The 26,083-nt window shown below is 41.0% G+C and overlaps 1 protein-coding gene across 1 annotated transcript in view; it reads left to right on the top strand.

Moving 5' to 3' along the window:
- Positions 1–16,963, top strand: part of TRIM44 (tripartite motif containing 44) — a 199,561-nt gene extending 182,598 nt beyond the window's left edge. The window contains exon 5 of the mRNA XM_037838925.1: positions 11,806–16,963. Coding sequence (XP_037694853.1) covers positions 11,806–11,833 — 28 coding nt within the window. The 3' untranslated portion in view covers positions 11,834–16,963. The remainder of the gene's footprint in view (positions 1–11,805) is intronic.
- The last annotated feature ends 9,120 nt before the right edge of the window (positions 16,964–26,083 follow it).

Genomic DNA, 26,083 nt, shown 5'->3' with positions numbered 1-26,083 from the left:
TTTCAATTGATGCCTGATCCAAAGGGACTCTGTCCTAAGTCAGGGGAGGGTGTCTTGTGATAAGCCCTAGATTTGTATGACTGTGCTTGGTGGAATCCTCAAGAGCCAAGATGAAAATCTGAAGGAAATGGCCACCGTGCAGTGTTATAACATGAAAGTCACAGACTGGCTGCAATTGTAAAAACTGAAAAATGTAGCTTCGTCTTTTTTTTTTTTTTTTTAAGGAACTATCAGGATCCTCTGTAACAGGGAAGTTTTCTCATAATTGATTCCCAAACTGGAGTTTGAGTCTGCCAAGGCCTGAGAAAGATCTGGCTAGATAAATGCAGCCACGCTGATTTCACAAGCTCCCTTATATGCTACCTCCCGTCATCATTGAATCTCCCTGTTCAGTGTAGAAAAGAGAGGCCAGGCCTCAGTTGTAATTCCAGCTCTGTCTAGCTGTGGGATTATGGGGAAGTGACTTCATCTCTCTGTTCCTCATGTTCTTCGTTTGTGAAATGGGTGTGTTAATACTGTTTCACATAATTATGCAAACCGAATAGTGATGTGATTGATTAGCACATTGCCTAGCAAGTAACACTAGCATTCACTTATTGAGTACTAATAGTATATCATTATTTTCATTTTACAGATGTAGAAGCTAGTTTAAAGGGGTATCTTGTCTATGTTCATTTTGCTTATATGTGCTGGAACAGGGTCTTGAAACCACATCTGTGACTTCAGGGTTTAGATCTTTCTACTACCTGTCACACCCATCACAATGATTAACCAGCTCTCCCTACTTTGGAATCCATGCCTCAGCTGACATTTTATCTCATGGAAAGAAGGGAGCAATGAATTAGCACTCCTTCATCCATACCCTTGCCTGGAAGGCTTGATACAATACTTACCTCTCTCCCTCTACAGACCATTAGGGTGAAGATTGGATGATTAAACTCTTGGAAACCAAGCCTGCCTTGAGCACTGCTTATGGCTGCATTATGGAGGTCTGGAAGTTGCCAAGACTGCAGCTGTTTTGTAGGGAAGCCAGGAGGAGAACACTTACTTGTGGAGGCGAATTGATTCCTTAAGTTTCCTTGCTTGGGGAGTACGAGACATAAGCTTTTTTTTCCTTTGCCTTCAGTGACATTTCTTACAGCGTTTCCAGTCCACTGGCCACATCCATTCTTTACCAGTAAATGTTAGTTGTTTGTAAGAGAAATCATTTATATTAGACAACATCTTAATCCACACCTTGTACCCCTAGTGGTTATATGTGCCTGATCATTGCGGTGACAATTGAAAAACAAATGTAGCCTGGGTTCACCCGCAGAAGTAAGCTGCTATCCATGAGATTCCTGGGCAGTTTCTCTAAGACCAGCAAGAGCCCACAGTTTTCCTGGGAAGTTGGGCGCCTCTAGAACAGTAATACTTTATAGGGTTGTTTTGATCATTCACTTATTCATTCATTCAAAAAATATTTGTTGAGGTTTTTCTAGTGCTAGGCACATTACCAGGTGCTAGTAATATAGCTGGGAACAAAAGAGTTAAGAACCCTCCTCACCTCGAAATAATTTCATATAGTGATCAGTGTGCTATGAACACAATACAATAGAATATTGAAATAGTGTAGGAGCTGAGGGGTGGAGCTACTCTAGATTGCTTGGTCAGGGAAAGCCTCTGAGAAGGTGACATTGGAGCTGAGACCTGAATGTTAAAGAGCCCATCATTCTAAGATGTGCGGAAAAGGGCTTTTGAGAGACAGACAGAACGGCACATGCAAAAGCTTTAAGGCAGGACCAAGCTTAGCTTATTTGAGGAATAAAAAGAGAGCCAATGTGACTGGAAGGTGGCATGGGACCATGCTGGAGAGGGACCATGTATGGATGTATGGGCCATGGGTTTTATTCTAAGGGTTATAGGAAGCCATTGAAGGATTTTTATGTGGGGAATGACATAATCTATTGCAAATTTTTAAAATATCACTCTAATGAAGTTTGAAAAATAGACAAAAGTGAGGTAAGGGTAGAAGTAGGAAGACAAGAGACAACTTCAGTAGTTCAAGCAAGAGATGGTGGTGGCAGTGGAAAAGAGGAATAGACAGATGTGGAATAGGTTGCACAGGGTGAGTTGACAAGACTTGATGTTGGACTCTTGGATAGGAAGATGATGCTCCTAAGGCTCTGACCACAATACTTGGCACATAGAAAGCACTCAATAATGGATAGCTTCTGTCATTATTAATAAATAGCCTATTAGCAAAAACCAAGAGAACAGGCTTGAGAAGGAATCTGGAATCCATTCACAAGACAGCGTGGTACCTAGAATGCCTGAGTGACAATAGTGTTGGCACTTCTCTTTTGTTAATAATGTGACAGTCTTAGAGACAAAGGGGGTGGGTGGGTTGCAGGTATGGTGGTACATTCAGGAGTCAAAACCTCTGACTTCCAGTTAATCTTACTCTCTCATCAAGTCACCATATGACTTTTGGCCTCTCTTACTTAGCCTTTGTTTGATGTCACTAAATAACTACAAGATGTATTGGGCACTTATTATATACAGGTACCATGCCAAGTTCTTTACGTACATACTTTATGTACATTAATCTCATTTAATCCTCCCCACAACTCTTCCATATAGGTAGTAAAACTGTCCTCCATTTCCAGGTAGGAACATAGAACTCATAGCTAGTAAGTGGCAGAGTTATGACTCAAACCTAGGTGTTTCTAACTTCTAAATTCATACTTATAACCCTCTGCAATATGAGGAAGTAGCATTAGGTCTCCAGGTTTTCTATGCGTCCACCTTCTAACTTTCTACAACTTCCGGACCTCAGTCAAGGTCATCATGGAATGCAAAGCTACTGAAAACCATTCTGTGACACTAAATATAAGCCTGTTGAAACAGAGATTAGAGATTAGTGTTGAGAATGTATTTATTGATTAACTCTTTCTTCCTCTCCCTTTGGAAACTTATATGATAGAGCAGCTGATGCAACTATCATAAATTTGAAGTCCAGCATTTTATTAAATCTTCTGTTTAAGATTTCTGAAGGAAACTTCTTGAGAGGGATTTGGTTTCCATTATTCACATGCCAAATGAGGATGAGAAAATTGGGTCAAGATATTTTCTGAAGGTGCAAGAAGCAGAGAAGGTAAACCCTTGGGCCATGTTCTGCTTCTAACACTCCACCCCCACCTCCTGGCATTGGCTAGCCCTAAAAAAAAGGTATGGGAAAGGCTCCTTTCAGCCCTCACTACAGGAGATCTTCAGTTTTGTGAAATCCAACAGCACTGGGGGAGGGCAGAGGTTAAGGAAAGGCAACATAAAGGCTGAGAAAAGGGAATGCTTACTGCCCCCATGGCATTGTCCTTTTGAAGTTCAACAGGAGACTGAATAATAACATGGAAGTTATTTCAGAAAGAAGGAACAGAAACAGACACACACACATGCCCTAATGCCAGGTCAGCTCCCCAGACTTTGAAACTGCTCAGTATTGGCCATGGTGCGGGAAAATGGGCATTCTCATACCTATATAAGTAATGATTTGAAATCAGTAAAAGATGATTTCTGGAGAGCAGTTTAACAATAATTTATTAAAAACCTTTAAAAATACATGCCCTTTGAGCCTTAGAGAAATGGCTGATTTCTTAGAGAATTTCTTAGAGAAACAACTGGGTGAGAAATAAACAAAATAAGCCTGTAGCATCTTGCAGAGCCAGAAAGTAAGGAAGTCCTCAAAACAAACAAAATCCACACTGGTAGGGATTGTCAAAGGGACATAAGAGCCAATTAAAACGGCCCCCAGTGGCTAAAGCTGGAACAAAATAATTAAAGTTATGCAGTAGTGTCCTAGCTGCTAAAACAAATACCATACAGTGGGTTGGCTTAAACATCAGGAATTTATTGGCTCACAGTTTTGAAGCTGCAAAGCCCAAAATCGAGGCATCAACAAGGCATTGCTTTCTCCCTGAAGACTTTGGCATTCTGTGACTGATTGGTCCTAGGCTTTTCCATCACATGGCAGTGCTCATGGCAGTATCTTTTCCTTTCTCTTCTGAGTTCCTTTGACTTTCAGCTTCTGGCTGCTCCTCAGTCTTCTCCTAAAATTTTTACCTTCTTATGTCTAGTTTCCTTTGCTTATAAGGTCTTTATCTATATTGGATTAAGGCCCACCCTCATTCAGTTTGGGCATACTTTAATAACATCTTTAGGAGTCCTATTTACAAATGGGTTCACCTCCACGGGACCAAGGGTTGGGACCTGCACGTGCCTTTTGTGTGGAACACAATTCAGTCCCCAACAAGTAGTATTGGATTATAACCCAGTGTCTAAAAGAAATATCACTGAATCCATACTGACGTAAATAAATAATTGAATAAATAAATAAATGAGGGAGAATAGACAAATCTCTGATGCAGAAGAACTCCAAATAATTTACATAGATATTCCACCCTCGAGGAGGAACTTAAATCCCCACTCCTTAAGTGTGTGGGCTGCACATAGTGACAAAGAGTACAATAGGAAGAGGGGGAAAAAGAGTAACTTTACAGTGGAGAACCTCAGCTGGGTGATCAAGGTCAACATCAATTGTGCTAAGTCATTTTAATAGTATATACCCTTGATATGATGTAATGAAACTGGCACCCTGCCTCTGTGGTCTTCCTCCCAATTACATATAACTCCAGTCTTATCATGAGTAAAACATCAGACAAAAGAGAGAAAAAGCTTAAATATTCAATATTAGGTATGGTAAATCCATACGATTCAATCTTGAATCATAATCTTATAGAAATATATTTCTTAGTAAGAAAATATATTAATGATTGGTAATTGAATGAAAAAAGCAAACTATGAAAGAATCTGTGAAGTATGAGCCAAGTTTATAAAAGATATGTATTTTTACATAGGCATAGAAGGGGTATGGCTGGATGTATTTCAGTGTGTTAATGGTGATTATCCCTGGTGGATAACACTACGGAATTTTTTCTTTTTATAGAAGCAATATCTGTTTGTTACAGAAAGTACAGACCAGTGAAAAAGTTACTTTGTGAATTAAAAAAAATTTAAAAAAAAACAGCTAGAAGTAATCTCATTCTGAATCCAGCAGCAGAGCAGCAAAGGGCTCAGTCCTATAGAAGGTACATCTGAGAGCGGAAGTGTCATTGGCAGGCTGACAACCCCACCTGAAACATCTGTTCAAATTCCGTTCAAGTGCCCTATAGCGAGGCACTGCCTTAGCAGGCCTGCTGGCTTCTTTCCATTTGCCATACAATAGAAGCAGGCCACCCACCCACATAGCCCCTGTGGAGTACAAGAATGATAGCCACCTATAAAAACTGTAGATGGCTGCAAGGTGATTGAAGATCAGACTTGGCACTGTGATGAGAGTGTGGACAGACTCGAGGCCAAGCTGGAGACCCAAATCTCTCTCAGAGGCCCATACATAGGTTTGTAGGAGGCAGAGTTGGCTAAGAGGGCAGAGAGACACAGCCAGTGTCTGTACTTCCTTCTCCTTCTATAATAGTCCTGTAGAATCCCTTATATGGCACTTTTTCACCTTAAAAAATGCACTTGCATGTACGTAGCTTGCATCTCACTACAACTCTTAGAGGTAAGTATTATTATCCCATTTTTCAGGTAAAGAAATTGATCCTCAGAGAGTTTAAACGGCTGCCACTTATTGGCTGGGTAACCAGGAATCAGAAGATAGAAGTTCATGCCTCTTACCCAAGTTCAGTTTCATTTCAGAGGGTTCTGGAGTCTGATTGCTCAACTTGAATCTACCATTTTCAAGCTTTGTACCTTGGGCAAGTTGTTTAACCTTTCTGGGCCTCAGTTTTCTCATCTGTAGAATAAAGATGGTAATATGTACCATAAGCTATTGTTAGGTTTCAGTGAGATTATGTATATGAAGTGCTTGGCACAGTGTGTGGGACCTTGAATAAGCCCTCTGTGACTAGTGGCTATTATTGAAGGAGATAAGGTTCATAGAAAAGATAGAATGTGACCTAGAGAGAGAAGAGCCCTGCTCCTTGTCATAAGACTGGAGCCACGTAAGACTTTTTAAGAACCACAACAGAACAAGGAATCACAGAGCTTCTCCTCATTGTAGAGCTTCTTCTTGGGTCTGTATTAGGTACTGATCAAACAGTGCCATTCATCCACCTGGTGTTTGGGCCCAGCCAGAAAAAGAGGGGAACGAACATGGAACATTTAGGCCAGCCTTCAGATTGAAGTAGAGAGAAATGGGGATAGACAGAGGAGGGGCACAGGAAGCAAGAGAGAAACCGCTATAGATGAGAGCAAATTTATTAGCTCACAAATGTGTAAGTCAGACAGGAGCTTAGCTTTTATCTGATTGGAATTTTCCTAAATTTCACTTATAATACAAGGCACCCCAATTTTCAAGTTTAGGAAACTGGATCCCAGCGGCACACAGCAGGGCCAGGACTCTTAAATTTTAGCATCTTAAATTGTCTCTTAAGTCATCTCATCATGTTTTTCTCAGTTGACCCAGGATAAACCAAGGCCTCTCTATTTTATTTTATATTCGTACCTCGCTTAGTTCCATAGGTGGCAGCTAAATATGTAAGTTCTTATCCCTTACAACATAGCAACCCCTTCACTTTCAGCCCAGGCTGTCGGGGTGGGTGAGTGAGGCAAACAGGGGCAAAAAGTGACAGCTCTGTTCTGTCTAGTAGGAGAATGTCTGTGGATCTGAGTATTTGGCTCATCCGTGCCAGTAGGGCTAACCTCATACTTACTAATACTAGGCAGTCACAGCCTCAGATGCTGAGAGCTCAAGACTTCTTCAATTAGTTCTTTGTATAGTACCTGTGTGGCTTAGTTTTTGGACCATGCTAAGTCTATCTTTTGAATCTCAGCTGAATCAAGTCATCTTCCCTTGCCGATAACTCTTAATTTCTCCATCCTCTTGAACTGCATAATCCTTTTACAGCAATAATTAATTAATAAATAGCCAAGGACTCAGAAGATATGAGTGATGCTAAATCAAATTAAGTTGTATTATATACTTAGGAAAAGAAACTGTTAAACATGCTGAGGTCAGAGTGTCTGCCATCTCATTTATTAACTTTCTCTTATAAGCCTCTATCTCTGGGGACAGAAGCCGAAAAGCTGAGATGCCTATCTCTATGGGCTATCTAAAAAATTGTCAGGCATTGAAACACCCCTCAATTATAGTCACTTTATCCGAAGGTGTTTGAGGGCTGAATGTGACTAGGACTTGTAGCATGCCTCTGACAACTCCTTCAATTTTGTAGGTACCACAGCAAGGCAAAAAGGATTCTTCATCAGACAATAGGCCCATCAGAGAGAGGGGAAATAGTATCCAGCTGGCGTGGGCTCCTTAGCCCCATTCTGTCATCCCATCCCCTACCCCTAACAGAGAGAGTTAAATCTCACACACACACACACACACACACACACACACACACCCCACACACATCAGAATTCAGGATTGCAGAGCTCCCAGTTCCTTTAGCTAATATTTTTGTTTTTATACTCCCTAAAAGAATTTAGAAAAAATTAAGTTCCTCCTTGCCCATTTTTAAATTTGACTCTGAAATTATAATTTAGATAGTTGCAAAGGATGTAAATTCTAACATATTATGTAGTTTACTCAAGCTTTATATATGTTTTTGTCAAAACTTTGGCAGTACAGATTTAGCTTCTTAAATTTACAAGCAAGATCCACTATATAATATAAGGCACAAAGCTGGTTCTTATGGTCAAACTATCTATCCAAATCAGACTTGCTTTCTGTCAGATTAAGTCTTGTGTCATTTTTTTTTCAATTCAAGTAAGCATGACAACCATCTCACTTTTAAATTTTAATTCTTAGATCAATGGATAGATGGATAAGGGATACAACCTTGCCAAGAGTTTATTGCCTGGATGAAATAAGGGATTGTCTCCTTTACTGTTTCTTGTCCTGCTCTTATATGACCCCCTTAGAAGCAAGGTTTTCTAGAAATGTCTCATGATAAGTTTCAAGAGGGTAAGAAGTATGCATTTCTTTTTCAAGTGGGAGTAAGGTGATAATGGAAGTGGGGGTGTCTGAAGAGAGAACCTATAGGCCACAGACATGTTCTTGGGCAGGTCAGTTTTAGGAAAGAGTACATTTGGAGTTAAGGATCTAGAAATTTATTTCCTTTAATTTCCCCATGCCCAAATTCTGCCTGGAAAGTCATTATCCATGAGGGTATGTGTACACCAAGGGTATGTATACTCCAATTTTAAGACCACCACTTTAGAATATAATACCACTCTCAAACTAAATTAGTTGGTGATTGAGCTGAGGCCAGTTAACTTGGCTTCCCTCAGTATTTGTCCTTACCAGAGTTTGCCAGGGACTGACTTTTCTAGAGACCTGCCAATTAGAAGGATAGGTCAGAGCCATGGAACTCAGCCTTTCTATTCAATACTTGTATTTCATTAGCCTGAAGTTGTCATAGGAAACCCTCCAAACTCTCCAAGCAAGCAAAAAAGGACACTGTTGCTCTCCAGAGATATTTGAAGGGCATTTGGGGATCAGAATACATTTGTTTTATAATGTAATGTTTCAGATGCCAGAGCTAGGAACATTGAGGGAAAGTTAGAAGGAGGCAGGTTTTAACTCAGGATATGAAGGAAGGTGAGTTGAGAAAGGGCGAACATTTTTAATCGTTTCTGTTGCATAAAATACTTAAGCCTTCACAATAATCTTGTGAATTAGATGTTATTACCACCAGAAAACTGACATCCAGAGAGGTTTAGTAACTCAACCAAGGTCCCATAGCTCAGTAATGCCAAGCAGGGATTTGAATCCAGTTCTGTTGCATGATTCTGAAGCCATGATATAATGCTGTCTGTCATTGGTAAGGGTCTGCTATAGGATGGGCTGTTTGCCTAATACCCTTAGTTCATTCTCAAAAAAAAAAGAAAAAAAAGTTTCAACAACCTCTGAGTCCCACTCCAATTATAAATGTAAGCCTGATTTGCAGATGTTTCAAAGAAGTGGCTGAGGTAAAAGGCTGTGCTACTTCACTTGCAAAAAGTAAAGACTTTTATAGACTGTCTATTTAAAGAGAAAAATCTTGTGAACACAGAGTAGTTTATTTCCAAGGTGAAGAAGGTGCATTCAGGATATAATACCTCACACTAATTATATTGTTGTGTAACCTTCCAGGAGAGACCATATGCAAGGAGTGTAAAGCTCTTGTGTTATATATTCAGTTAATGTCCTATTTCTTCATTATTATGAAAAGCAGTCTACCAACTAATTTTGAAAATTAGTATGCTTTTTTTGAAGATGCTATTCTGAAAAAGAAATGTGCTCTCCTCCTCACCTACTAGACTGTAAAGTCCATGATGGCAACTGCTGAGTCCCTCTTATTCATTATTGTGCCTAACATTGTGCCTAACATGTAGTAGACAGTCAATCAATAGTATTTAGCAAATGAAGGAGTCAATAGATGATATGCCAGAATCCCAGGGTCTCATGCTTTTAGACTGTGAGATGAACTATATTTTTCAGGCTGAAGAAAAAGTCTCTTTTGGGTAATGAGAAAAGATTTTATCATTCAGGACTTCTGACCTTTTCCCCAAGTCAACTCAACAAATCTTATAGTAAAGAACCTGGAAATTGGGGAGAATTTTTATTCATAATTCAATTATTCTCAATCTTTTGGAGGTTGTTGGCATCTTTGAGAATGTGATGAAAATTATGGCTATTCTCAGATAAAGGAACACATGGATGAATGTTATATATAATTTCAGTAGGTTCATGAACCCTGTAAACCATGGATCCCAAGTTAAGAATGCTAAAAAAGGGAGCTACAGCTTGGAAAAAGGCTGCAGTCACCATGCTAGACCTCTCATATTTGAAAATGACAAGAGAACAATAAGGACTTGCTTTAGATATAATGCCAATGGGGAGAATATGGCACCAGTTCCAACTCAGTCTTGATTCTGGCAATAAACTTTCATAAAAGACCCTTTGTTCCCTTTGGGACAGATGCCACCAAACACTGCCACTTAATGATGTCTGCTCTCTGATCCTTCCCAGCATGCACAGGGGCCCTTTATCTTGTGATCAGACCACAGTCAGGAGAAGAGAGTGGAACTAAGGCAGAGTTTTGAATGGTGAGGGTTGCTGAGATGGTTCTTTGGGATCCTTGAGAACATTTGTCTTAATTGACAAGCCTCATGTCTTGAAATGTTTTTGCCCTTAACAGAGAACTAGAAGTTTGCTGCCTAGAATATTTTCCCTTAAAGTATTTTCCAAATGGGTACAAAAGAGGATAGATTTTATATAGACACAGATAATCCCTTGTGAGATGAAAGGTTTTTGGGTTATAGCTGGGAGCTGATGCATCCCAGGCCTTCTTTTCCCTAGCTCCTGTCTCCACTAGAGGAAGGAGTGTTTACCTCCCTTCCAAGCATCCCATCTTGACTATTTTAAAGACCCTATTCCACCAAAATGAATCCACATGACCTTTAAGGACAGAGACCTTATTTTGTGACCTTAGGATTTTACATCTCTCATAGCTTCACTTCCTTCAGTTAGAAAATAGATAGTAATAGTCCCTATGTCCTAGGATAGTTGTGATGATTAGTAGAAAGAATGGGTAAGGATTGCTTGCTCAGCACTCCTGACACACAGTGAGCCTTGAATCAAGTTAGCTCTTGTTATCATTTTAAGGACAGTGATTTCTGGAAGTGGATGAAGAGAAACTAGGCAAGTTTGCCCTTCTAAGTGTGCTTCCCCAGTCCCTTCTATTTCTCTGTCCCTGCCTTCTCTTTGCCTCAGATACCCTGTATCCCTGTACCGACAGTGTACTCTCCCAAGACCAAGTCAGGAAGGCTCTAACGCTGAGCAGCTGAAGCACTAGCCATGTCCCCAAGTGTCTACACTAATTTTTGGCCACTGGAACATCACTGACAACTGGGATACCCTATCCAAGGCAATAATGACTGACCATTCCTTCCAACTGCTTCCTTCCCTCCCTCTTTTCCTTCCTTCCTTCCTGTTTTCCTTTCTGTTTTTTTTCCCCCATTTTAAAAACAACTTTCCTGAACATTTCTATGTGCCTAGCCTAGTATTAGTCTTAGATATACAGTAGTTAATAAAATAGACAGGATTACTACTCTTTTGTGCTCTAATTTGAGTGTAGAGGGGAGAGTAAATAGCAAACAAACAATTATAGGAGATGATAAAGACTATGAAAGAAATAAAAAGGGTGCAGAGATAGAGAGTAATTAGAGAGTCCTACTTAGAGTAGCTTCTCTGAAGAGGTGACTTAAACCCAGTGACTGTCCCTGTGGCATGAGTTGAATTCGTAGCTTTATTCCAAGAGAGAGGTGTCATTGGGAGTGCAGAATGGTAGTTTTTCCTTGTTTTTCTCTCCTAACAATAGATGACTTAAGGTTTAACAGAACTCAACCTCCTGATTTTGACTAGCAGTTTATTTTGTCAAGTAAGTTAAAAAAATTATTGACCTCACCTGCTCCTTTAAATAGCTACCCACTTACTGCATAGCAGGCACTGTGCACTTTACATGTATTATCTTACTGAATACACCAGTAACCCAAGAAAATAGGCTTTATTGTTATCATTATCCTTGTATTGTAGTCAGACAAAGAAATCAAAACCTAGAGAGACTAAGTAGCTTGCCCAAGGCTACACTCTCAAAAGTGGTGAAGTTAAGCTTGAATCCAGATATGTCTGACAACAAAGGCTTGGCCTTCAACCAGTGTACCATGCTGCCTCCCTCCTTGTAATGTCTTAACTCACCTACTTCTCCTTTTCCTTTGTAGCGGTGCCAGTGAAGAAGAGGACACATGAAGACTTGCCATTCCCAGTGGAATATCATCCCTTTCCCTTGTGTGTATGTGACAGCGTGTATGTACGGCTTCTGATTTTTGTGAAAGCTGCCCAGCAACAAACATACTTCCACCAGATATGTTCCCAGATCCACAGAAGGCACATCTTTCTCCAGCGGACGACCAGTTCTTATGCTTACTGACTGTGTACAGTTTCTGTTTCTCTTGTGGTGGTAGGTCAAGGAAAATCGCTCCATTGGTCGACCAGGAGCAATTAGGATGGGTCCTTCAGGTTACCCTTCAGTGGCTGCTTTGAACTTACTCAGGAAAGGCAGCCCCTGTAATAGTGTATAACCAAACAGTGTCACTTCAATAAGAAGGATCTGGATAATCTTGAGGGGCAGTGAGAAGTTTTTTTCCTACCTGCTAATAAAAACCCCACTTTGTTCATATTGAAGCATGAAACAAATGAGGGCAAAGTGGGGCCAAATTGACTCATGTAGATAGTCTTGAAAAGTCCAGTTCTGAATTTGTAAAAATGTGGTGCCATGAATTAGGATGGATGGCTTGAAAACAGGGTGGGGCAAGAGTTAAGAATTAGGAAGACGTGGAAATATTTTTAGTACATGAGGTTTCCCATGACTTCAGATTCATAATTCAGTGCTGTGGAAATGAAAAAGATGATTGATGAGGTAGAAAGGAAATGCCCTTAAAATAAAAAAGGAGGACCAAAGAGATTTGATTAAAGTTCGAGTTCAGTATTTCTCAACTCAAATTGCCTCAGTTTCCAGAATAGTCACTAAAGGATCTGACAACATCTGAGTTATTTGGGTGAATTCTGCAGGCTTTATGGATATTATCCCAACATGAAAGGCTGGAATGTATATTACCAGATGGGAATTTTCAGTGTAGGTTTTTGGCTTCCCTCCTTAGCCTAATTTGGCTTAAATACAGTATGGGGAAAATTCTTGCCACCCCATGGTGTGCTGAATTGAGCTTCGTCTCCCAGCAGATGACCAGCAGATATACCCTTTTTATCCTCTGAACTGGACCCTTATTCCCCTGGCACTGCCTAACCCACAGACTTTTGGATCATGTCCTATACTCTGGCTGTCTTCTTTGTAAGTGACATGAGCAGAGACAGTTCTGAGGTTGAACTTCCTCACCTCTCCCCATTCCCAAATCACATTTCCTTACAACCAAGCTTCCGACCCCAAGTAAGCAGTGATGTGCTAGGGGAGTACAAAACCATAAGCTAAAGCACTTGCTCTTCCTGAAGCATCGGTTTTATTCAACAAATGGTTTGGAGTGAGGGAATGACATTATTTTTATATAAAACACACAGTTGTATTGTGAAATAGAATATGCATACACATGAACTGCTAAGATAAAATGGTAGAGTTCAAAGGTAATTTGTTTGCAAATGAGGATATATGTTCACTCTCTTCTGCCTTTAGTGGTATTTTGATGTTCACTTCTGAGAAGGACCATTGGAACCATATTTGGTGTTGGGGTTGCTGTTGACCCAGTGCCTAGACTTTCAGTGCCTCTGAGGTAGAACCAAAAGAGCCTGCATAGGGGGTTATCCTCCTCTTCTAGCCTGCCTATCAGTGATCTATATATCCATACATACCTTTAGGGCTGGCTCATTTGTGTGTATGCAGGATGTTTTTGAGCAAAACCAGTACTTGCTTACAGTAGGAGTTCTATTTATATCATTGTTTAATCCTGTGCATACTATGAAATAATTTATCCCTTTGAGGCCAAGAAGCTGCCAGGCATTGATTCATTTTGGTGGATTATCCCAACTCACTGAATATGCTGAAAATTTTGGGGCTAAGAGGAATTGGGGCTGTTAAAAAAAAATTTTTTTTTTTCTCTCAAACTGTGGCCAGAAAATGGCTAAAACAATTTTGGTGTTTTACCTATCTGTCTACAAAGACTGGGAAAATTGGCATACCACTAATTACAGCCACCAACCATATTCAACATAACTACCCTAAAAGGACCAAAGGTCACTCTTGGAAAGAGTTAAAAAAATATCAGAAGATTAAGAAGACTTCAGAATTTGAAAGCTTGTGTTGTCTTTCCCCAGTAACTATTTTTACTCTTATCTTAGCAAGGGACAGATCATTGACTCCAACATACCTGATCATATGCTATTACTTTAAATCAGTATTTGGGAAATCCGAGCATTTATGCAGTGGATATGAACAGAAATAGAAAAATATGTGCCAACCTGTCTCAATAAATTATATCTGTGTAATCCTCTAGGAAAGCACTTTTGCTTTTACTTAGAAAGGATTTCAGGTTTGCTTTATGAGCGCCTGTTGTCTTCAGCACCTGATAAAACTTTAACCAGGGAAGCATTAAACACAGCACAGCAGTTTTTGCACAGCCTCCTAGGTCCCTGCCAGCAGCATTTATCAATGTAAGAAATAGGAAGCTTCCTGCAGTGGCACCAGCTTCCCCCAGAGCTGGAGCATGGGGCTCTGCCTTAAGCCCCAGTGTGGCAAGGCCTTCCTCCTGCCAGGTCTGTAAAAGTTAGAGTGCTCTGAATGGTGTCTTGAATGGCTGCAGGCTCAGGGTTTTCTGAAATCCCCAAGGAGAAGCCATCAAGGGAGGCAGGTAATGAATGTCTTCAGAATGAATCAGGTACCCACAACAGTCCCTGGCTGCCTTCTGTATGTTGGGGGTCTTGAGCCTGGGAGGGGTTTTTTCCTTTGCATTGTTGTCATTAAATCCAAGGTGGTAATCCCTAAAGTGCTTGGAGTCTCCACTCCGACTGCCTAGAGAGGGAAATATCCTGCATTGAGAACCTGCTTTGAGCCAGGCCCTGTACTATGCTCCCATTCCTCCAAAGATAAAAACATATGCAGAGTGCAAGAGTCACTTGCTTTGAGTTACACAGCTAGGAAATATCAGAGTCAGATTTTGAACATAGCTCTCTTTAATTCTGTGGGCAGGCCCTTTGTAACATACCCTGCACCCTTTTTCCTGGTTTTCTTGAAACCAAGGGAGAAAAAGGCTTTAGATTTCTCACTGTTGCCTGACCATCTCACTCTATGAATATTTTTTCAAAATGATATTTGATGGCTGTAGTTTGGGCTCAGAAATGGCATTGAGGTAGCCTTATCCCTCCACTTTTGCAGATGCTTTAAGTACATGTTGCTAACTTGAGTCCACCTTCAGGAATTGAGGGAGCATTTCCTTTTTGGTAACAATCCCCCATAAATAAAATGTTTCTAGAGTATAGTACTTTTCAGAAACTGTGAAAGTGAAAGGTGTTCTGCTCTCCACTCTCACTTTATTTGAAAATGTCTGCTGCTGCACTGCTGCAAAAAAGGAAATCTTCATTATCTTAGTAAACCTGGCCAGTTCAGTGCACTGTGAAAATGCTGATTCAAAGTCCAGTGAATCCAGACTCTACTCAGATAATTGATTATATATATATGTATACACACACACATACAAACACATACACATATATATGATAAATATGATATATATGTGCATGTGTGTACGTATGTATATACATGTGAACAAACACACATACACCACTTAAGAACTGACGGAAATTCAAAGCATCCTTCTCATTATCTTGCATAGCATTGCAAAGTTTCTGCCAGCCTGATTACAAGTGTCACCAGATAATTGGAGCTTAGACGCTTGCTTACAAGATGCTTACAAGAAAAGTAGTTCCCTAGCAAAGGTTGTCAGTTCCTAGAGCATTAAGTCTAGATGACAGCACTAAAAGAAGCTGCACTCCAGCCCTACCCCAATATGTTTAATTACATGGGAAATTTCGAAGCCCAGTCATTTTGGTAAACTGAGAGTCTGACTACTCAGTCCTGCCTGAAGGCACAGCTCCAGAATTCACTACCTATAGTGGGGGCAGGGCCTAGGAAGAGTCCTGTCTCCCACCTAGAAAATATTCTGAAATTACAAAGTTTTATGTCTTTGGCTTAACTCAGACAAGAACTTTGATCCCCTGCAAAATGCCAATACCTCTGGGAAAGCACCACATTAGGCACTGATGGGAAGAATGCAGGGGAAAGTAGTACAGTGGAAAGACTGGGTATCAGAAGCCCTGTGTCTTGGTGCTGACTCAGACCCTTTTGACAGTCTGGCCTCTCTGGGCCTCAGTTTCTTAAATGGTGAAATGTGGAAAGGAGAGTAAACTGGGTGACCTCTAAAGTCCTTTGGTTCTTCAAACTTACTTCTGCAACATCGATATTCACCTTCAAGTTTTTGAGCATGTAGACACAGAGGGGCTGATGGGTAATTATGCGAGTGTAAGAGGGCAAGGATGGAGCTTTGGGTGCCAGCTTTGCCCATTAGGTAAAGGACACATCCCTCCACTTATCCCAGTGCTTAGCACATAGTGGCTGTTCAGTACATGCTTTTCTATAAGAAAGTCAGTTGCATGTTTACTGTCTGCCAAGCACATCCTAATTTTTCTGTTTTAAAAAAAATCTCATTATAAATCGACTCCAGCCTAGCCGTAAGAGAAAAGAAAGGTCCACTGAGGATACTTCAGCTCCCGGGTTAATATTGCCTTCACCGAGCAATGTTTCCAAAGCCTCTCACCCCAGCCCATTCCAAGATCCATAAGACCAGGCAGTTCTGCTCTCTGGGGGCCTGACCCATAAGACAGTATCATTTGGAACTGAGAACACACCAGAAACAGCACAGCAAATAAACCAAAGCCACAACAAGGGCCAGAGCAGGAAAATGAAAATAAATGAAGACACTTGTAGGTACGCTGGTACAAAAACAACTGAGCCCATGCTGGCTTTGATATGCCCTTGAGGGGAGAGTAGATTTACACTTAATAGGAGTTAAACCTGACCAATCTGTCTACAGTGACAGGCCACACTGCTGCATGGGTGGGGAAAACCTACGGATCCATTGTCCTCTGACTGTTTTCCTGTGCACAGTCACATTCCCTCCTTAGCTTCCCCTTCTACCCTTTAGGTTAAACAAGGGAACACTCAATCATTCAGCGGAATTACACATTTGAGTTAATGTTTCAGTATATTATTTTCATGCTGTAAATTATTCTGTAAGAGAGATTTACCACTATCCCAGGATGTTCAGATTTGGTGCCCCTGTGCATTTGGAAATCAATAAACTATTACTGGAAATACTATTTGTCTCTCAAAGTTGTGCACAAAGAGCCCTGCTAGGTGTAAATATTCATCATGATCTGCATGCTTAACTGTAGTAATGCTGGAGATGATGGTGTTCTGCTTATGAGATATGGAAGTCTAATTTGCTCCTTCTGACTTCCCTGGAGTGCCTTAAGAGATTCAGAAAAGTGACAAAAGGACAGAATTAAAATTATTATTGTTTAAAGGTATGTTTTCCCCTCCAAATAAAATGATCCATTACTAGGTTAAATTTTCTGAGCAGGGTATAACCTAAAAATCCTTGGTCCTGAATAATATTTTCAAGTAACATTAAAGCTTTTTAATTTGGATTAACCAGGGGGAAGGTCACATTTTAATTTTTACCATATTTTCTAGAGAAAATGTTTTTATAAAGCAATTACTTTCAAGGACATACAATTAAACCAGCAAAACCATCTTTGAGGATCCTTAGAAGTACACATTTGTATATAATTGGTGAAGAGAGAGAATTAACCTGTAAAGAAAACAATTCCAATCTGGTTTGTAATGTTAGGAGCAGAAATTGCATTGAAACCAGGGGTCATGTACTCAGAGACCTTCAGGAGCCAGTTGTACAGACCCAAAATGGTAGAGACTGTGTGAATTAGAAAGTGCAAAACCTAAAGGCATTAAAATTCAATTTTAAAAAATCTGGCTCAAACCCATCAACAAGTATATCTGGAGGGGCTGCCTATTTGTGAACTGTATTCTAGATTTTCTTTTAACACATTTCTCTTCATCAGACCCCCCTTTCCTTAGCTCTGGACGGTGTTAATTTTTGGGAACTTTCCCAAGATAGGGAGATAAGTCACTGAAGGACACCCACTGAGCCAGGCTGCAATAAAGCCCAGGACAGCAGACTCTCTGTCTCCTGTAGCAATCATTAGATCCTACTTCCACCCTCCCCAGTTTCTGAGGACAAAACTTCTGCCTATTTGAATGGCATTGCCAAGCACTCTAGCACTTGGGAGTCTCCGTGTTTTAAAAACCACACTGTTTTTGGAGGTTCTCCTCCCCACTTCCTGGTGCCTGTATCCACACCACATCCCATAGCCCCAGCCCTTTCTCATTTTATTATCTTTCCTTGTGAAAGGCTACAACACTTTCTTTTGTTTCATTGATCTTCACTTGGTCCCACTTGTAGGTAAGTCCCATTTCCTTTACACTCATAAAAGGGTGAAATGACAGCTTGTCTGGAATATCTCCTGGCCTTACTAAGGCACCAGAGTTAGATAGATACACCCAACAGAAAGGCAGGCTGCCAGTCTTGATAAAAGAAGATGTCTCAGGAAAGAACAAAACAAATTACTGCTGGAAGTCAATAGCTGGCTGCCCCGAGTGTCTGCATTTGTTCAAAATTGCAATCTCCAGGTTTAAAGCATTCATTTTTATTAATAATAGCTACCATTTGGTGAGCTCTTTCTCTGAGCCAGCCACTATCCTAGTTGCTTTTTGCATTATGTTATTTAATTCTCTCAGTTCTTACATTCCCCATTTTATTGCTCAGGAAACAGATTTAGAGATGTTAAGTATTATATCCAAGGTCATGCCTGAATAAGTGGGAAGCAGGATTTAAGCCCAACCAGTAGACTTCCAAACCCCTGTTCTTAATCGCCCTTCTCCAAGCTATACTGCTTCCACCTTGCATTGTTAAATAACCTAACCTCCAACAGCACGGCCCTGAGACAAAAGAATTTGTCCTTTGCAAGACCTACCTTTGTATAGTGTGGACAGTACAGTGTACAGTGAAGGAAGGGGGATAAGAGTAGCAGTGATAACCTCTTTGGGTCTGAAACTGAACTTTTAGGAGGAGGGGACTGTTACATTGTCTTCCTCTCCTTTATTACAAGGCCACAAATTATGAAATTGCCAAGAGAGGCAAAGCCATGGCTTCTTTGGCTATGGTCATAGAATCTGAAAAGTCAGTCAACATCCACCCTGAGTCTATAATTTAATTTAAACATCTTGAAGGCACCTCCAACAGCTTGACTTGAGGCCAGCTGCATACTCTTGGAAACTAACTGTAAAAGGATCTTGTCTGTTTTAAAGTTCATTTACTGAGCTTAGGCATCACGGCCACAGGATACCATTTGCCTTACAAAAAGGGTCCACAACCATGAGATCATTTTAGAAATTCAGTAGCAACTCGTTTACCTAGGGCTCAGCCATCTGACAGCTTCACCTATCTGCATTTCTTGAACCTGAAATCCTGTCATGTGGTTTGAGAGTGAGTAATTGAGATAGAACTAGAAAAATCTGGAAACTCTGCTCAACCCGTTGAAAAATAACTGGGAACTAGGAAGTCAGCAAACAATACTTCTGACCAGTTTAAATAAATTCTACCAAGCAAACCTATAAGAGAAAGGCTGTACATTCACCCAGCAAACACCACTCATAACCTATTCATTCTTACTTCACACACAATTTTAAATGTTTTGTGGCCTGGCTTCCAAGCCTACAGCAGATTAATTTTAAAGGAGAGAAACAGACATCTGGATGAAACAGGTCAAGAAGGAAAAAGAGCTTACAGCAAGGAAGAAGACAAAAATTTTAAGTAGAGTGAAAAGCCCAAAAAACCACACTATTTTGGGGAGATGCTTAATGATCAGAACAGGTGTAGACACACCTCAATCAATGCAAAGAGCCCCACTGTATCATAGAACAATATAATTATATTCAAAATGATGACTCTGAGCATCATACACAAACTAAATTATGATCAGAAGGCAATAATGTGTATATCAAATATTTTAGAAATATTTATATCACAAAGGGTAAAAATATAAACTCTTAGTGCCTAAAAGGCATAAATCTTTCACTCTCCAGAACATTTAGGTAAACAAAACCATACATCCCCCTAGCTGAGGTTTTATTGTTCCAGAAGACTCTTGTGTTTAGAGTTTTTTTCACAGCTTTATAAGTGACTTTCATGCTACAGTGCTTTGCATAAATGGCACGAACAATGGAATTGCCAAGTTTCCAATGTAATGAATAAAAATAATAACCAGAATACAGGTCAAGTTCTGTTACAACAAATATTGCTACTATAAAAATCACTTAAGCATCTTTGTTATCTCTAAACCCCTGTCGATTGCCCATTTATTTCAGGCAATAGTCATTACATCAGAATTGGAGTATAATAAAAAGAAACCGGATCCTCATGACAAGTTAGCGTGTTACACAATTTAACCTTTAATAACAGATTCTCACTTGTATTTCTCCAGCTCTTTGCTGCTAGAAGAATAAACCTTATGTAGACATAATACCACCCTGCAAAGCTGGTATTTAGTTGTTGTTGCTAAGAGAAGAAAGAATTCAGAGACAAAGGACACATGGAGCTGTGTGGCAGTCACTCACTAGGGAATTTGGTCTCCCAGGCCACATTTGACCTTAATCCATACTGGAGCTATCAACCAAAGAATCACTTGCTTCTAATAGTGATGTAATGCATATATTAAGCCCTCGAATGAAGATGTGATTCATTTCCTGTGGATCACTGAGCACTTTGTGGTAACCCAGCCCTGATCTGTTGACCCTGAGATAAAAATCCAGAAGCGGGTGACTAGAGCTATCTTTTCTCCCATGGTGCTCCCATGATGCAGTGCTTTCAACACTGCATGACTGTAAAAGCACATGCTACATTGATTATATATAGAAACGATCTAAGCTAATCAGCTGCATTCCATTTGGTATATTGAGCACAGTCTTCCCACGGCAAGGATTTTTCTATGCCTCCCCATGTTTTGCTGGTAGTAATGATGAGTTTCATCATTTGCTACGACAGCATTTCTCTTTCTTTCTTTAACTTAAATATTTTTACGACTGCATTGTGATCAGCAGCAGAAGGGATTAAATCATAATTCACTTCCGAACAGTACAATCAGCAATAGGAAAAAGAGCGGAAGGAGAGGGAAATTGTCCACATTTTCTCACTGATAATGCCTGGCTCAGACCCAGGTTTCATCTCATACTCTGGAAGAAGTTCATAAATTATGGGCACTGCTCAGCTTGAGGGGGCAAGCAGTGCCCCTTCATACCTTAACTGAGATATGTGGTCTGTTGGTTTCTCTCCCAGGCCAGAGCATAGTTAAACATTGACCTGTCTCAGGCCAGGAAATGAGGTTAAAAAGAGGTTGAATGTTTTGTTTGACTCTTGGAAACATTGAGTCCAACTGTGGTTCTTTGTCTTGAGGGTGGCCATTTGCTGCCTCAGCATTTTTATTAGGAATCTGGAGATTAGAGGTGTTAATTGGAAGTAACATTTCTGTATTGGTTTTTCTCCACATACTCCAGTTTACAGGACCTTTTGGATCCAGTTGGAGGGATATAACATAGTATCAGATTCAACCTATTCCAGGTGGAAAGAACCATGAAAGAGGAACAACATTGCCCTTTGGCTTGGTGGAGGTGGGGCAGAAAGCAAGGGAAGGTGGGGGATCAGTAGGGTGATTATAGATGGTGATGACTATAAAGAAAACCTTGATAATAAAAACAGGTGTTTTCTCAGCACTTTAACCAATCTCCCAAACTTATATTTTTCTTAGAAGATACTGGCCTGTCTGATCAACAAGGGCATTCCTTCTGAGACCATGACTAGCCCACATGTGACCAAGCTAAACTTGCCTATTATTTATTCAAAGCAAGGATGCCTGCTTAAGACCCCTTTCCCGTTCCTGGCATAAGGACAAGACATGTGGAGGAAGAATTAGGTCACCCGAGGGTCCACAGTTGCATATGGTTAGTGGTATAGAGAAGCCAAGATTTCTAGAAGTGTTTGGCCTTTTGCCATTTCTGGGATGGTGAGACAATCCATCTGGAGCGTTTATGCCCCTTTTGATAGCAAAGCCAGGGGCTTTCTTTTATATTGTGCTACTGAGGTCAATCACTGCCCTCAGAAAAGACAACTTTACAATGACTTACTTCCTAATAATCACTGGAACTGTCTCATGAGGACACCCACAACTGCTGAATATCTTCAGACCTGGCACATTGTCAAATGACAGAGTTGCAGAGCAACTAAGAGCCCTGGCCTAGTTCACAAGGCAGTCAGAAGTGATCCAAAGTTCAGGCTTCCCCCCTTGGCTTGTATCCTCCCAACCTCCTTCCTCCACTCCTCCTTGGCTGCTTCTTCCGGTCTCTCCATCTGGAAATCATTGCAGCCTCGTGGATTCCAGGCAAATTATCAGATTTCAGATGTTTGGGAAATTTCTTTGCTTGGGTCATTCTTCAAGAATAAGAGAATTAAATTTGGGGCGGGGGGACATCTAAGACCCTTCCATAGAAGAGAAAATAAATAAGATGTGGTATATAGTCCCTGCCAACTCAGCTCCAAAAACCACACACAATGTCTAACTTCAGAAAAGTTACTCTGATTTCCCCTGGGAGGGAACAGAACAGAAAAACAAAATCTCCACTCATAACAACATGGCTTTTTCCCTTCTGAGGTATAAACACAACTGGCATCAGATAATACAATGTAATTGATTTCGTGTGTGTTGTTGGGGAAGGGGAAGTCTCTGGAGGCTAACCCTAAAAGTAATGAAATGAATGAAAAATAAAATTTAGAACTAAATTGTTAGAGGAAAACTGTTAATATTATGAACCACTTAACCCCAGTGTGCATCTCCAGGAAAAAAAAAAAAAGCAATGTGGGTTCTTCTATCTTTGGAACATGGAATGAGCTCATTCCTGATGCTGGGTTTTAGAAGCAGACAGACTTGGTTCTAGTACTTTCTGTCTTTTACTAACACTGAGGAATTAAATGAGCAAATGGATCTACATAGCTTAGTATAGTGCCTGACACACAACAAGCGTATAGTAAATAGTAGCTTATTATGACTATTGCAGCAATAACTACCCATCAAAACTCAGTCCTGTTAGGAACATGGCAAATGGATCCTACCGGTAAGTTATCCCACATCAAGCTTCTCTGCTTACCCTCTAGTGCCTCCCCAAGGCTACTTCATAGCTCTCTACCACATTGCCCAATTGCCCAATTCCACTTTTTCTTGTCAATTACAAGTACTTCAAATTATCCGTATTTATTTGTTCATGTGGTTAATGTCAGTGACTCTTTGAAGGTTGTATTGTTTGTTTGCTGCTGTATTGCCAATCATTACAAAATTGCCTGACAGAATAGCTGTTCAAAAAACATTTGTGAACTTCCCGACTGATGTCTTCATAGCATCACATCCAGAGTCATTCCAGATGTTACAACTTGAGGCAGAAAACTACAAGACACCTTTAGCTACATCTACCCAAGCAGATGGTGCCACAAAAAGGCCCTTGCTCTTCCCAGAAGAGGGAAGCAATGACGTGTGCTGGAAAGGTGTACCAGCAAGAATGTCTGGAAACCCAGCTCCCCTCCCTGCTCTGCCACTTAGAAGCTTTGAAGCAATTGGCAGGTCGCTTTCCCTCTCTAAATACTCCTAAAGCAAGGGAGAGAGGTGATTAGATGGAAGGATCTCTCCATTCTCTCCCAGTCCTAACATTTTAGTCTCTTAAGAAAGTAAGAAGTTATGGCAGGAGCGTAAAGATGCTTCCTCTAAGAATCACAACTATTCTCTTTCCTCTCCATGTGTGTGCACACGTGCAAGATTGTGTGCATGTGAGGTGTGTGTGTGTGTGCGTGTCCATGGATGAACATGTATGTGGGGGGCATGTGTGAGGTAGCTGTGCATGTTAAGAATATACCAGGAGAGTTGGACCCATGTAGACTTCATGGATAGCAGCATTTCCCAAATGTGAAAAACATTTGCCGAATGTGAAAAACAGTGGTCTAAATAAAATTCGAAGTTCTTCCCTGCAGAACTTCTCAGAAATTTTAATATGTTACTATGCATTCTGGAGCTTCAAGAAGGGAATATGGTATGGTTTTCTGGTGTTCTGCGTAGCAATTTTAGGAAACACTGATTTAGAGATGGGTTCAATTAACCTCATTTAACTGGTGAGAAAACTGAGGCCCAAAGAGATTTAATAATTTGCCTAAAGTCTCAAGGCTTTTAGGAAACCCAAGTTCTTATCCAGATTTGGCCACCACCTCCCAGAAGAGAAGGTTTAGTGACTTGAGCCCACATTTGAACATTCTGGGAGATGCCCCAGGGTTCCTCCTTTGATGCTAGATGGCAGCATCCCACAGGCAGCACAAGTGCAAGGAGGGCCCTTTGCCAGAAGCTTCCCAGTCGTGGTGACACCATCTGGAACAGGGGATTGTACCCACGTGGCTGTAGCCACTCTAGAGGAGAAGCAAAAGAGAAGGGGGACAGTCCTGGCTCACTCAGCGGGGTGCTCGCTCTGACAAGCTATCATTGCCCCCTGCCCCTTCATCTCTCTCTCTCTCAGTTTTTCTGAGCTACATTTAGGGATTGCTGTATTTGTGGCAAGCAGAGGTACTGACCTCCTTGATTAAGAGCGCTGCCACACTGAAATAACAAGCACCAGGGTGAAGGTGCTCAGTAAGTCTTGTGCACTGGCAGACCCCTTTACCCTGGCTGCTTAATGGTTCCATTCATTGTCTAAACCAAGAAACTGAGGTGTCATGTCATCAAAGAAGGGAGTTTGTGTCTGGCCTCTTTAACAGAGTTGACCGTGGACCATGTTCAGATGCCTTCCCTGGCACTTGAGCCTTGAGGCCCCAGGGGAAGCTTCAGGTGTACCGTTCAAGTGCTGTGGCAGGGAGCAGTGCAGGGGGAAGAAGGGTGCCAGCGAGAGAGAGAGAGAGAGAGAGAGAGAGAAGCACAACACCAGAGGAAATGTGAGTACATCAAGGAGAATAGTAACTTGGCAGCCCTCCAAACTGATATTCTTTAAATGTTAGATCATTTATTTAGAGGAGAGTTGTGGGGGCAGGTGTGGGGGCAGGCTGTTGGAGGCTCCGCCCCTCCCTACATACCACACTTGGAAACAAAAGCCATGACCTTAACTGACCTGATCCCTTCTTTAGAAGACTATTCAGTGACCATCTGTTGTTATTCCAGCTTACCCTTTTGGGGGTCTCGCCTCACCCATCTCCAAATGGCTTTTAAAGTATTCCTTTCAACCTCACACAATTATATCCCTGAAAGGGGTCCTTGAAAGTTCAATTTTCTCCACCTCATTACAATTTCAGTGAAGTTTTAGCAGCCCTACATTATAGGCTGGCACCCCATCCCCAGACAGGTTGTGTGTGCATGTGTGTATATATGTGTGTGTGTGTGTTTAGGCTGGTGATTTAGCTACAACCCTGTTCCTTGTTCCTTATATAGAAACTGTGCTGACATCCAGCTCACAACACCCACCCACCCCACCCACTATGTGGTCATGGGCTGTCTGGTACACAGAGGAGTTCATGCCCTTTCAAGCAAGAAGAGTCACAAGTGTGGTATTTTCTTAGCAGACTACTAGATCCACTGGAATGTAACAAGAGCGTTTAGTAATGGTAAGGAATAAATATCCCACTTGCTGCAACAGCTGTCTCTCCTCTGTCTCTTCCTTCTCACCCCTTTCCTCAACTCCTCCTGCCCTTTATCTCCCAAGGACAGAGGAGCATCATCCAAGGAGCTCATGGACAGTGTCTCCGTTTCCTAGGGCTGCACAACAAAGTACCACAGACTGGGTGGCTTAAAACAACAGAAATTTATTGTCTCACAGTTCTGGAAGCTGGAGGTCTAAGATCAACGTGTCGGCAGGGTTCCTCTTAAACCTGTAGGAAAGGCTCTGTTCTAGGTCTCTCTCCTGGCTTCTGGCAGCGGCTTGCCAGCAATCCATGGTGTTCTTTGCCTCAGTTGTCACATGGCATTCTCCCCTCTGTCTCTTGATCTCTCAGCCTGTGTCCAAATTTCCTCTTTTTATAAGGAAACCAGTTGTATTGGATTAGGGGTCCACTCTACTCAGTATGACCTCATTTTGATTTTCCCAATTCCATCTATAATGCCCCTATTTCCAAATAAGGTCACCTTCTGAGGTACTAGGAATTAGGATTGCAACTTATCTTTTGAGGGGATATAATTCAATCCTTAACAGATAAAAAACATTCCTGGAAAAGGCTATTGCTTGAGTGGTGCCCAGTCCTCAATGATGTTTCACACCTATAGAGCAATTCCTGTTTTTAGGAATGCAAGGCA

The sequence above is a fragment of the Choloepus didactylus genome, chromosome 6 (genome assembly GCF_015220235.1).
Source record: "Choloepus didactylus isolate mChoDid1 chromosome 6, mChoDid1.pri, whole genome shotgun sequence".
NCBI lineage: Eukaryota > Metazoa > Chordata > Mammalia > Pilosa > Megalonychidae > Choloepus > Choloepus didactylus.
Note: the sequence above shows the minus strand (reverse complement) of the source record. Positions and strands in the feature narration are given on the sequence as shown.